Raw genomic sequence first — 14,526 nt, forward strand, 5'->3', positions numbered from 1 at the left:
ATGCCAATACACTCATGTGTTGAGCCATGATAGCCTAATATTGCTGTTTGACGTCACTTCAACTCAGTCTCCATCTAAAACACAAGAGGCTAAGACATGTTTTAGTTCCTGACTCTGGGAGTCAATAAATCCCCAAAACTACTAATTCTGTGAACTCTCTCTAGAAGCAGATCACATACATTTAGGATTTTCTATGTGATCTCCTGTTGATAACTAATGAAATAACTAATGTAATATTTTTTCACCTGAATTCACTGAGCCTCCCCTGAAACTGTTTGGAGCCCACCTGGGGAGGCCTGCCTCCCACTTTGAAAACCTCTGGTGTAGGGACAACTGTTCATTCCTTTTACATTGTCGCCATCTACTGGAACATAACGTTATTGTTAAACTTACAAAGCATTACCTCTGCATTCAAGCTGCACAGTAACTGACGGCAATATAAAAGCGATTCTATTCACAAAGTTGATCAAAAAGTTACTTTACGAAAGAGAAACACGCTGAGGTCATTAATCGTAGTCACAATAACAGTTCCACACACTGGACTGGATATTGTTGTGATGACACAGACACCGTACCAGACATGACTGCACCAATTGGAAAATGAGAACTTTATTACAACACACAGACACTGTATATCCAGTCACTTTCAAAGCATGTAACAAGCACAGTTAGTCGTGAAAACTGGTCGAGGTGGATATGAAGCCAGATGCAAAAACAAACCACATGCGCATTGACATCCATTACCTCTGGACACTTCACAACATATGGATAAGATCCGAGCATGCCAGACTCCTGAAAAACCCAATAACTTTGCATAATAATGTACTGTACAAACTTCTATTGCATATTGACACACTGTACAAAACCAACAAACTGCTATGTAATATAACTGAAAAACATCAACCGGGTTCAGTGTGCTACAGTGAGAATGCTAAAATGATAGTGGTGTAGAACTGAAGGTACATGATACATGGTTGAGGCTGCCACAGCCTTACTTAGAGATTTTCACCTGTTTGAGTCCCACATATGTGAAAAGCACCTCTGACTTGTTTGTGCTAAGGCAAACATGACACATTTATGTAAAATTAAAAAAAAGGCAAACAAATCAGCTAGAACAGTAACTGAGCTGCCATATTAATAAAAGTTAAGAGCTTCGATCACGGTTATTCACTGTATATACACCATGTATCGGGCACTTCCTGTATTTAACATACGTACCTAAGGTATAAGATCAGAACAAAATTTAAGATCAACGAGGAAGACCTCTTAAAATGGTGTTAGTGCCTACACTTAAAAAAGAAATGGACGTCCTACAAACACAAAGATTCAAGCCAGGGTCAAGCACACTCCAGGTACCATCTAAAGGGTTGGTTCATTAAAACACAGATCTACATGGATGGAAACCCCAAGGGTAAGTGAAAGAATATGTTCTATATTTTTTGTCTTGATTTGGGTGAATTGACCCTTTTACATCTCCTCACAAGCTATGCACAAGATACACCAGTTAGCAGAGTAGCGAATGGGACCAGTACACACTTAGCCACTGGTAAAGACACAAAACAAATAATATAGATTTAAAGTAAACTCTCATAATGACCTCAGATCAGTGCTTGTCAAATGGTGTCTATTGTTACGTACCCTGCAGTTTTATCACTATCAGGGGCAACTACTGCATCTGAATAATACACCTTCAGAAGTTGAAACTCAGAATCTAATGTCGTCAGATGACAACTAACCAACAATACGCCTCAACACCATGAAACAGTAAAATAACCATCAAACAATGGCATAGTAACACACTTCATCTAAGAGGAAAGACTGCAAACAACTGGTCTGAGGTATTAACCCCGATCAAGGAAAAATGGCCATGTCATGGCATTCACCAAGTCAAAACGTCTAAAATAGTTAATTCTTTGCATGTGACACAATTCTGGTGAACTGATGTTTACCTCAGATTGTAGTGATCTATCTTCTTGAAAATACTTCTTTTGGATATACTATACATATTTTTAAGTATTAAAATAGATTGTGTAGATTCTAATGGATCTAAAATTTGTAATTTCCGCAAACACTAAAATTTAAAAAGGAGGGGGCAAGAAAGAAGAGCAAGACTAAAAGGTCAAGACAGCAACACATTTACAATCTCAGTTTTCTCACATATTTACAAAAACAAAAGACTCTGTATAAAAAGTATACATCTAGGTATCGTCCTGTGGCACACCTGATAGATGAGTAAAGATGACATGATGCAGATTATCCTAGTCTCAGGACACTGCTCCTTTGAGACAACATTCAGCACACGCACAAGGCAGAGTTGCGGTGCGGTGGCAGGATACTGTGTTCCTCAGAGGAGCTTATTTCTCTCTTTTGAGCACAAGTTTGACCATCGTTTGGTTGTTCATTTTGTACATAGCTGTGAGGCATCTTCTGGGGGACGCTGCTGTTGGAGGACCTGCCAAGGCGACGGTGAGCACCTCTGAGTTCAGGGGGGGTGTGCGGAGAGCGGCGAGGCCTTTTTAACGGAGGAGCAGAAGTAGCACAGTCCATTTGGGTTGTCGAGTCTTGCTTTTCAAAAACACTCACACAACCATCTGAGGGGGGCAGCGTGGCCCGCACAGAGATGACGTCAGGTAAGAGCTGTGCAGTGGCACAGAAGGCTGCCTCATACAGCCCAAATGCCTGCTCCAGTGTTGTGGAACTGTCTTTGAATGGGGAGGATGCATTCACTGCATCGCTCCGCTGAAATTAAACAAATCAAAACATATAATTAAAATTAAAAGTTAATAATGAATCATTCAGTCCAATTACTGATGTAAATAATATACATTTATTAATTCATAAATATACAGGTAAATTCAAATTCTGTTTAGTTTTTCTGTCAAGAAAAAAAAGAACTTTGAAACACAAGTTGCCATTTGTCAATCTAAAATTAAAATGAGACAAACAGATAATGCTGTTACAAATGGACAAAGACTAAAATCATGGAAATAAACAATAGTTTGAAACAATACTGGATTATGTGTTCTTGTGGTTGAGCATGAGGTGTGCTGCATGATCAAGTAAAAATGTGGATTGTAGAGAATGTAGGAATTAAATACAGATCTGTAAGTTTCAACTGAAAGACTGCTGAAGCTGGGTAATATGGGAGGCAGGTCTTTTATCTATTCACTTTAAATAAAATATATATAAATGGTCAGTTTATAATTATTACTGAGGCAAAATAGGTAAAATATGAAAATCTAACCGTCACCTTCTCCTTCCAATGAAAATCCCTCACCTCTTAGAAGAGTATAGAAAGCACATACCTATTCGATTGAGGAACACAGTAATATATGAAAAGCAAATCATGAAAAATGTTACTGTCTTCTCACTTGATACATATTGTCTCTGACTATAAGTAACTATGAGTGTGATATCCAGTACACTGTGATTAGTGTTGGCACTGTGAATTGTCTTTTCAAAATGTCTCAGTATCTTTGCATCTGGTTTTGTTCTGTTTCTTGTAATACAAAAAAGGACCAACCTGAAACAAAACTGCACTGGAGACACATGCTCTTGGGAAATGGCACAAACCTTTATTTAATAAGCCAGCAACTTCCCTGTCTCCCTCTATTGGCTACAATGGGAAGAAGGTTCAAGGTGGCTCTGATGATTGTTTACCATCTTTACCTAACAAACCAATTCAGAAAACACTGAATTACTCAGCGTTTTCTGAATTGGTTACCTCACTTTCATGAATGACTTTAGTAAATACTAGGCAACACAATTAAAGAAATAGGTGATCTACAACTCTCTTATAACAGTACAACATCAATACCACTGTAACCAATGCTCCCAATCAGGTAGGACTAACCAGCTGTAAAGAAAGTTTGTCATTTTTATATCCAAATCAATTTCTACCACCAGCTTCAACAAGACAAACCTGGCTATTCAAGCAATAGATCAATTAAATCATTGGGGGGTCATGTTGCTGACACTGTGATACATTTTTATAACTGAGCAGTCACCTCACTACCACTCCAGGCATGGCCATCCCTCATGTTCTTCTCCATATATCTCATCTTCTTCATAAAACATGTCATCCTCATGCTCCGCCTGTTGGCCCCGAAAACAAAGAGTGATTCGTTGAAGCCATTGCTGCACTGACAGAACCTGCTATGACCTTAAGTCAACAGCCATGTTTGACTACAAGCCTTCATTATTTTAACTGGTGAATGTATTACACAAAATGACAATAAAAAAATGGACTGGAATATATAAAAGGACAACACAGTGAGAGGCAAACAACAAACAAACACACACAAATATTTAGTATATTTCATCCATTGTCAGGGTGGTCCTGAGGTACTTTCACTTGCAGTGACCAACTCTGTATATTAAAAAAAAAGTATCTGTTATTTGCCTGTCTGACTTACATGGTTCATCCTAATGACATATTACAAAATGAGGATGCAACAAAGCACTGACCTTTGGGACCTCACATGTGTTATAAGTAGTTCCTGGGTATGGAACATGGTCAATTCCTGTAGCCATGTCAACAACAATCTCATCTCGATGCATAGGGATAGGCGGGCCCCCGTGCTCCTGTAGGGCCAAGACAATGACTGTCGTGTTGTCTGCACGGAGCATCCGCTCTTTCCAAAACAGTAGGGCTGTGCATCCCAGCCGGCGGGCGCAAGACATTCCCTTTGGTCCCTGGAAGTCAAAAAGAAGTAGCAGAAGGAGAAATAATATGAAGGATTGCACAAAATCATTTTGATATCACAATCCTGTAAATGGCAACACTTCCGGGCTCCAAACTGATATGAAAATCAAAGCTAAATAATCACATTCTGATCAATACTGATGACTTTTTTTATTCTGTCAAAGTTATAAATCTAAAAATCACTTTCGGCACTAGATGATTCATTTTGACTTCTCAAAAAAGCTGGTGCGGTGTACTTGTTACAGAATTACGTACCACCATTTTGTCGTGGCTGTAACACATGTTGACAGCATTCTTGGGTGGCATCATATTCCATAGTCCATCACTGCCGAGGATGATGTAGCGATGCCGTTTAGGGTCAAGGGTCATCACGGTGGTATCAGGCTCCGGAGAAACCACAAACTCCCCACTATAGAAATCGTAGCTCCACAGGTCACCTTTCAGGAGATACGAAAATATGATTACTTTGGGAGTAATTACAAATTACCATTTACCATACAGTATACGTTTACAGACACTAACAAACAGGGTGTCATCTTTACCAAGGGATCGGGCCACAGCCAGGAAGGGGATCTGGTCAATGACTGTACTCCTCCTCACCGGGCCGTTGTGGGTCAGTCTGGGCCTCTTCCACACAACACGGTTCACCCCAGATTTCTTCATTACACTACAGGCACAAGAATAGCACAACACACATCAGTACAAAGGCTCAACAGGAAAAGCACAGCAATGTTGAAACGCCCTGCTCACCAACTCACCTGCCACCCAGTCGTTCAATCCTTTCTTTTTCTTTGGGAAGCTCAGGTTTATGGTCTTGTGTCACTTCGAGGGCCTGGAGTGTGATATCAGAGTCATTTTCTTTCACTCCAACCACTACTGCTGAATCCCCTACATGGGCAACATACATGTGAACTCCACGGATCACAATCACGCTGGCCGTGGTGCCTGACGTACTGGGCAGGCCAGTGATAGTCTTTGGCCACTCCGCTGTAAGGGAAACAGATAAATAAAAAAGTTAATTGATTAATGCTACTCACTGATCAAATATGGTCAACGTTTGTAAGGGAAACACTGTTGGCAGAATCAGTAAAGGCTATAACACAATGCCAAACTGTTGTTAAAATAGAACCAGTTCTATTTTACAGCAATAAATTGCAACATACAGGCTACTGAAGACTACGTGAGTAAGGCTTATAGAGTTTAGTGGTAAATGATTTGAGTACCACTTTTGTTAAAAGTAACACTGGTATGAACTTAGTGAAGAGGGCACACTGAAGGTAAACAGACAGTAAGTAAGGTAGAAATATCTTACTGGACTTATGTCTGATTTCCACTCTGGTTTTATCTAACCCAAGTCAGGTCTTTAAAAGTCTACCACAAGATACTGGATATTAGCAGAACACATGTAAACAAACATTAAACAGTAAACTTTACTTAGCCTATGACGTTAAGTGTAACCACAGGGAATTGTTTGGTTCTTTGGTTCTCTGCATCTGCACGCTACTAAATTATACCAAAGCGTCAACATCAACAGGAGGTCATTAAAAGTAAAACAATTGTTGATGTATTTGTATTTTTTAACCCCATAGCGGTTTAGACCCAGTCACAGAAAGAAAGCAAGCCAACTCTATCGCTATCACATAAATAAAAGCAGGATTAAATAGGTTTAACTCATAATACCACAGAAACACATCACTGCAATTTAGTCACATGCTGCTGAGGCTTGTTTATAGACATGGCTTCACCTCAGGCTTAAATAGTGTTACATTCTCTTAGTATATCTTAGTATTCTCTCCAAAATGACCCTTTTGACTTTGTTGTTTTGTCCATTTTTACTTTAATATGTAATACTTCATCCAGTATGTCTGCTATGTTCTTCTCTGTGGTTGTGGACATCACAGTTTTCTCTTGATCTCTCCGTTTTCTTCTTAATGTATTGATGTGATCTGAGTTTTAAAAGCCACGCATGGGGAGTTCTTAAGCTAGTTTTGAATTACCAGCCTGTTCACGTTAGAACAGAGTTGGCGATACAAAATAGCTAGATTCTGGCTGAGTTTGTTAGGCTTAATGTTCCTCAAGCCACGATCTTCCACAATAATAACATCAGGCTTTCTGCAGAATATCTCATATAAAAAAGGATAATGCATTATGTTCCTGTCAAATTGACAGTGAATTAAAACACACATTCTTCAGCAAAAGCAATGTTAAAACTGAATAGGCCGCCATCATGGTATTACACTGTCAAATGCAGGAGCTGTGATGCAGAAGATAAACACCAACAAATTAAAATTATATAAAAAAAGTTATATTGTGTGGTTTATGTCAACTCTGAAATCTGTGTCATGGTCAGATGACAGCTCGTGTGTTAATCTGTTATGGGGTGGGCCAGTCGGCAGAGGATTGGGCATCATACCAGCTGAGTAGGATTCAGCCTCAGGTGACACAGTTTGCTGCCTAACGTTGCTGAGACAGGCTACATCCACACTGTGGACTGCGTGACAGCACGGATTTAGAGCAATATGTAGCAATAATGTTACATATAAAAATGAATACGTATTTTAAAACTGCAAGCAATCTTAACTTCGGTGACTTACGTAACTCTTTCCACATGGCATGGTGACATGCGATGAACCCTTTCCGAAGAGCAGCACACACTTCACTATGATCCTTCGACCAAAACCCCCGCTGCCTTTTCAATAAATCCCACAGATTCTCTCTTGCGAAGTGTGCTGCTTCTCGGCCCCCATGACCGTCAAATACAGCAAAAAACGCCACAGACTTCCGAGTGTTCACTACGTGCTCTGCGACTTTTTCGTCTGATACCGGCGCACTGTTGTTGTCAGTGTCCTCATTTGATAGACTCTCTACCCACACTGCGGAAGCTGGGCCACAATCAGAAGCAACGTTGTGAGCATGTGTCTCATTTTCAGTCTGTTTGGTAGGCTCACTCTCGGCTTTTCCCTGTCCTCCATGTCTTTGCGACTTTGGATAATCTTCGACTGGCGTCGGCTCGTACTCGATTCTTATCTCGACAACATCCTCCATGTATTTCCTCCCTCCTTGCTCCGAAAATGCACTCATACGAAATACTATTGCCTCGTCCATGACTGTGAACATCTACTAGTAGTTATCTAAGCTAAAAAGGGCACATGTAGTTGCTAACTGTAGCTCGCAAGCTAAATTTTTGAACCGATTTTGCCGCGATTGTATGGCCGACGGCTTCCTTCCTTTTTGTTTATCTTCTCTGAGACGTCCCGCTGTACGTAATGACGCCCTTGTTTTTCCGCCTATCCACTTAGCAACTACGCAAGGCACGCCGAAGGACTGCTGCATTTACTGACGCTCGAATACATTGGAATTACATGTAGGGTCACGTTACAGACCACAAAAAACTGCAAAATAGTCTTGAATGTGGCTCTTTTCATGACTTACTTGATGATATCATTTTAATGTGTCAAAGACAAATCCAAGCAGCTGTCTTGTGTGCTTTTGCATGATGATAAGTCATGATATAACTCTGTAATATCGAATCTTCGAGACACGAGGAGACCTTTGACGCATTTCTTTTTACACATTATGCACAGAATGGCATTACAACATCCAAAGTAAGCAAACGACAAAAGATTTTTCTTTTGTGACCATAGACTGTATATGCTAACTCCTCAATCTACCCATGACTCAGCCCCATTGGGATGGTAAACTTCTTCTGCTACCTTTTCTTTGTGGTGTTATGGCGTTTGGCATCATGATGGTAAACTTGCGTTAATACTTGACAGAGAACAAGTATAAACACTTTGTTTCTTTCTTTAGCAAGACCTTATTTTCTTGCCCTTTGAAATATATTTTAAAGTTAAAATGCAATGTCTGTGTTAGCTTATGTAAAAACTTGAAAGACTTCCATCTTGATTTGCAATTTGGTGTAAGTGTAAGTTAGGCAGTAATGGTGATTGTATATACAGTCTATGAGTAAAACATCTCATCTCAACTGAAAATAACACTTTTTTTAGCACACATAATTAATAAATCCATTGTGTAGCTCAATAGCGTCTGACCTTATGAACATTATTGTGACAACTTGAAATACTGATTGTAACGTTACCCCAAATATATAAATAATCTTTGCAAAGCCAACAAGAGTTTCAGCCTGCTGAATGTAAAAATTCACTCAAAACCACATTAATTCATTCAAATTTGCAATATGAAGAATTCCCTTAACACCGTAGGCTTACATGTTGCTTTATAAGTACAATTTTAATTTTGCATGCATGTGGTGGTGCAGTGGTTAGTGTTGTCGCCTCACAGCAAGAAGGTCATGGGTTCAAACCCTGGTTGCCCCGGCCTTTCTGTGTGGAGTTTGCATGTTCTCTCTGGGTGCTCTGGCTTCCTTCCGCTGTCCAAAGGCACATGACCCTAAATTGTCCTTAGTGGTTGTTTGTCTAGGATTGACAGGTGTACCCCGCCTTTTGCCCGATGCCAGCTGGGATTGGCTCCAGCCCCCCGCAACACTGTATGCAGGATAAGCAGTTGACGATGGATGGATGGTGATGCCGTGGACTATACCTTTTGGGCTCGATGAAAATTGTGCTAAGTCTAGTGTAGTTTTAGAAGAAACGGGCATGGATCAAGTCTCAAATATTCAACAGTTTTCACAAGAAATAATAATATTAGGGGTTTTATTATTGCACAGTCGGTGTGTGCACGCTTTCTTTATCAAGTAGTGCTACAGCAACGCCAGGTGGAGGCAGTGTTAATCCAATCAAATAACCTTAATTATCCACTTTACCTATGTTTGTCACAAATTAGAAATTCAACATAAATAGTTTAAAACAGGAATTTTCACAATATGCACAGTGATAGCAGGCAACAAGGTATCTCATATGTGATACCTATGAAAATGTGATGTTGTATGGGATGTTATGTTTGTGATGTAGGCCTATGGTTTGGAACTCGATCGACATGGTTGTTGAGATTCCACTGGAATAATGCTGTTTTTCTTACGCAAACACAGGTATTTGTGGTTCACAGACATTTTCAAATCTTTGGTTTGCTTAGTGATGACCACCACAGAGAAATGATAGATGTTAAGAAGAAATGGTCTTACAAGATAAAATGCAGTCATGGCAGTTGAATCTCTTTCCAAAAGAACAAACATTCTTGTCTTTAAATATTTATCATTGGGACCTATATGGATTCCTAGCCTACCTACTCAGCTGTGTGCTTTGCTGCTGATTTTCTCTGTTCCTGTCAGGGGAAATCTTTACATGTCTTCCTTGTGTGTGAGAAAGAGAGAGGTGGAGAGTGAAAGAGATAGAGGATACACATGCTTAGAGGGGAGAAATAGGAATTTTCCTCATTATACTTTCCCTCAGTGTCTTCATCCTATCTTTATCCCTTTAAACCTAAAGCTCTGACCTTGACTTTAACCATGAAAACCCCATATTTTAGCATTTACTTTCTTTCTTTCTATCTATCTTTCTGCCTTTTTTACTTTTATTTCCTTCTTTCTTTCCTCTCGTTACTGTTTATGCTCATTAATAGTCTAGCCCTCAGAGAGGTCCTGTCTGCACACAGGCCATTATTACAGATGAAGAGGCAAAGTGATTTCCATGTAAATGGTGTCAGAATGTCATTTTCAAGTGAAGCTGCTGAGAAAATGAATTCCTGAAGACGAGAGAGATTACCAAGGGGCAATGACACCTGGATTGCATTCTCACAGATTCCCCATGCAGCTCTTGGTCCATCCACAAAAATAGCTTTGTTTGGCTTCCTGACTGTGTAGATGCTGAAGTGTCAGTCATCCTGACCAAAGAAGAAAAAGGAAACGGGACTCAAATATTACCATATAAATGTATGGTAATTTAACCATTGGTCATCTTTTGACATGAAAAGATCATAGTTAAACTTTGTGTAGGTGTGTGTGTGTGTGTTTGTGTGTGTGTGTGAGAGAGAGAAAGCCATCTTGTTGACAGAATTTTCCTTATTGACATACAGTATAGTCAAAGTGTAATGAGTAATTGGTGAGGGTACAAGTTGTCCAGGATAAATAAATTATATTTGAACCTCAGTCAACCTCAGGCTGGCCATAAGTTTATGTGACAGGTCACCATACAGCTAAAAAAACAAATATAAAGACATAGACCAATAGTGGAAAAGGGCATATAGAGACTTAAACCAAGGGTTAGCAGGTTTCTTAGACCTCAACCCAAATCTCTTACTTCTGAACAGAGAGAAGACACTTCAGGAAAATGTCCATTGCCAACACTTTCACAGAGGTTATGAGCTGGGAGCAATCGATCAAATGAACTACGCATGTGACGCATTTCTACCTCGACATTTTCATCAATGTATTTTAATTAAACTTAGTGGGGCTTTATTGGGCCCTGCGATGGACTGGCGACCTGTCCAGGGTGTATTACGCCTTTCGCCCGATGTCAGCTGGGATTGGCTCCAGCCCCCCGCGACCCTGTACACAGGATAAGCGGTTGACGATGGATGGATGGGGCTTTATTGGCATGGGAAACTAATCACAGTTTACATTGGACCTACGTATAAAATTTTTTATCTATCTATCTATCTATCTATCTATCTATCTATCTATCTATCTATATTATGGCATGCCATTAAGGAAAATATATATATATATATATATGAAGTTTGCTTGTCTGAATATATTGAATGGAAGTCTGAATATATTGAATGGAAGTCTGAATATATGGAATGGAAGTCTGAATATATTGAATGGAAGTCTGAATATATGGAATGAAATCTGACGTCATTAAAGCACTGGCGCCACCTTGTGTTTTTGATGAGATTAATCCGTATGGATGGTGTGACACTATGAGCGAATCAACAAGAAATCTAGTGTCACAAGAAATCTAGCGTCAGCCATTTGGAGCAATGAAGAGATTACAAACACTAGCAAATGCATGTACGTATGAGCCAAAATACTGGGAACTATATCCATCCATAGCGTTATCCAGATGAAGTAATTTTTTCTCTTTCATTGTGGAAGACCGAATGCAGGAAACCTCCCAGGCCAGGCAGTTCCCGTTTATCAGGCAAACAGAAACAAGCCTTCAACCTCACAGGTGCCCCCCACAACAGCTTAAGTTAGTTCGGATCCGAACTAACCTTTTAAACACCCAAGTCACAAAAAAAGCTCTAAAAAGCTTAAATCACGCAATAACCTGCAGCCTGTGAGGACATGGTTTCCAGTATTTTGGCTCGTATATGCATTCGCCAGTGTGTTTATAATCTCTTAATTTCTCAAAATTGCTGACACTGGACACTTTCTTGCTGATTCTCTGTGTCACAGTGTCACACGTCACACCGAAAACACAAGATGACTTTCATTCAATATATTCAGACTTTCATTCCAAATATTCAAACTTTCATTCCATATATTCAGACTTTGATTCAATATATTCAGACTTCATTCAATATAATCAGACTTTCATTCCATATATTCAGACTTCCATTCCATATATTCAGATTTTCATTCCATATATTCAGACTTTGATTCAATATATTCAGACTTCCATTCCAAATATTCAGACTTCCATTCCAAATATTCAGACTTCCATTTCATATATTCAGACTTCCATTCCAAATATTCAGACTTCCATTCCAAATATTCAGACTTCCATTCCAAATATTCAGACTTCCATTTCATATATTCAGACTTCCATTCCAAATATTCAGACTTCCATTCCAAATATTCAGACTTCCATTCCAAATATTCAGACTTCCATTTCATATATTCAGACTTCCATTCCAAATATTCAGACTTCCATTCCAAATATTCAGACTTCCATTCCAAATATTCAGACTTCCATTTCATATATTCAGACTTTGATTCAATATATTCAGACTTCATTCAATATAATCAGACTTTCATTCCATATATTCAGACTTCCATTCCATATATTCAGATTTTCATTCCATATATTCAGACTTTGATTCAATATATTCAGACTTTGATTCAATATATTCAGACTTTAATTCAATATATTCAGACTTCCATTCCAAATATTCAGACTTCCATTCCAAATATTCAGACTTCCATTCCAAATATTCAGACTTCCATTTCATATATTCAGACTTCCATTCCAAATATTCAGACTTCCATTCCAAATATTCAGACTTCCATTCCAAATATTCAGACTTCCATTTCATATATTCAGACTTTCATTCCAAATATTCAGACTTTCATTCCATATGTTCAGACTTTCATTCAAACTTTCATTCAATATATTCATACTTTGATTCAATATATTCAGACTTTGATTTAATATATTCAGACTTTGATTCAATATTTTCAGACTTCATTCAATATAATCAGACTTTCATTCCATATGTTCAGACTTCCATTCCATATAATCAGACTTTAATTCACTATATTCAGACTTTGATTCAATATATTCAGACTTTGATTCAATATATTCAGACTTCATTCAATATATTCAGACTTTATTCAATATATTCAGACTTTATTCAATATATTCAGACTTTCATTACATATATTCAGACTTTGATTCAATATATTCAGACTTTATTCAATATATTCAGACTTCCATTACATATATTCAGACTTTGATTCAATATATTCAGACTTTATTCAATACATTCAGACTTTCAATTCATATATTCAGACTTCCATTCCATATATTCAGATTTTCATTCCATATATTCAGACTTTGATTCAATATATTCAGACTTTGATTCAATATATTCAGACTTCATTCAATATAATCAGACTTTCATTCCATATATTCAGACTTCCATTCCATATATTCAGATTTTCATTCCATATATTCAGACTTTGATTCAATATATTCAGACTTTTATTCAATATATTCAGACTTTAATTCCAAATATTCAGACTTCCATTCCAAATATTCAGACTTCCATTTCATATATTCAGACTTTCATTCCAAATATTCAGACTTTCATTCCATATATTCAGACTTCCATTTCATATATTCAGACTTTCATTCCAAATATTCAGACTTTCATTCCATATATTCAGACTTTCATTCAAACTTTGATTCAATATATTCATACTTTGATTCAATATATTCAGACTTTGATTTAATATATTCAGACTTTCATTCAATATAATCAGACTTTCATTCCATATGTTCAGACTTCCATTCCATATAATCAGACTTTAATTCACTATATTCAGACTTTGATTCAATATATTCAGACTTTGATTCAATATATTCAGACTTCATTCAATATATTCAGACTTTATTCAATATATTCAGACTTTATTCAATATATTCAGACTTTCATTACATATATTCAGACTTCCATTACATATATTCAGACTTTGATTCAATATATTCAGACTTCATTCAATATAATCAGACTTTCATTCCATATATTCAGACTTCCATTCCATATATTCAGATTTTCATTCCATATATTCAGACTTTGATTCAATATATTCAGACTTTTATTCAATATATTCAGACTTTAATTCCAAATATTCAGACTTCCATTCCAAATATTCAGACTTCCATTTCATATATTCAGACTTTCATTCCAAATATTCAGACTTTCATTCCATATATTCAGACTTCCATTTCATATATTCAGACTTTCATTCCAAATATTCAGACTTTCATTCCATATATTCAGACTTTCATTCAAACTTTGATTCAATATATTCATACTTTGATTCAATATATTCAGACTTTGATTTAATATATTCAGACTTTCATTCAATATAATCAGACTTTCATTCCATATGTTCAGACTTCCATTCCATATAATCAGACTTTAATTCACTATATTCAGACTTTGATTCAATATAT

General features: G+C 37.6%; 1 protein-coding gene across 1 annotated transcript; it reads right to left on the reverse strand.

Moving 5' to 3' along the window:
* Positions 1-593: 593 nt before the first annotated feature.
* LOC123963706 (protein phosphatase 1D-like) lies at positions 594-7,953 on the reverse strand. Its single transcript, XM_046040724.1, has 7 exons — positions 7,300-7,953; positions 5,464-5,692; positions 5,248-5,372; positions 4,961-5,142; positions 4,468-4,695; positions 4,008-4,095; positions 594-2,739 (listed from the first exon to the last, which is right to left on the reverse strand). Exons 1-6 carry the CDS (start codon positions 7,820-7,822, stop codon positions 4,012-4,014), a joined length of 1,371 nt encoding a protein of 456 aa, XP_045896680.1. The 5' UTR covers positions 7,823-7,953; the 3' UTR covers positions 594-2,739; positions 4,008-4,011.
* Positions 7,954-14,526: the final 6,573 nt, after the last annotated feature.

This window comes from Micropterus dolomieu, linkage group LG23, assembly GCF_021292245.1.
Source record: "Micropterus dolomieu isolate WLL.071019.BEF.003 ecotype Adirondacks linkage group LG23, ASM2129224v1, whole genome shotgun sequence".
In the NCBI taxonomy this organism is placed as follows: Eukaryota; Metazoa; Chordata; class Actinopteri; order Centrarchiformes; family Centrarchidae; genus Micropterus; species Micropterus dolomieu.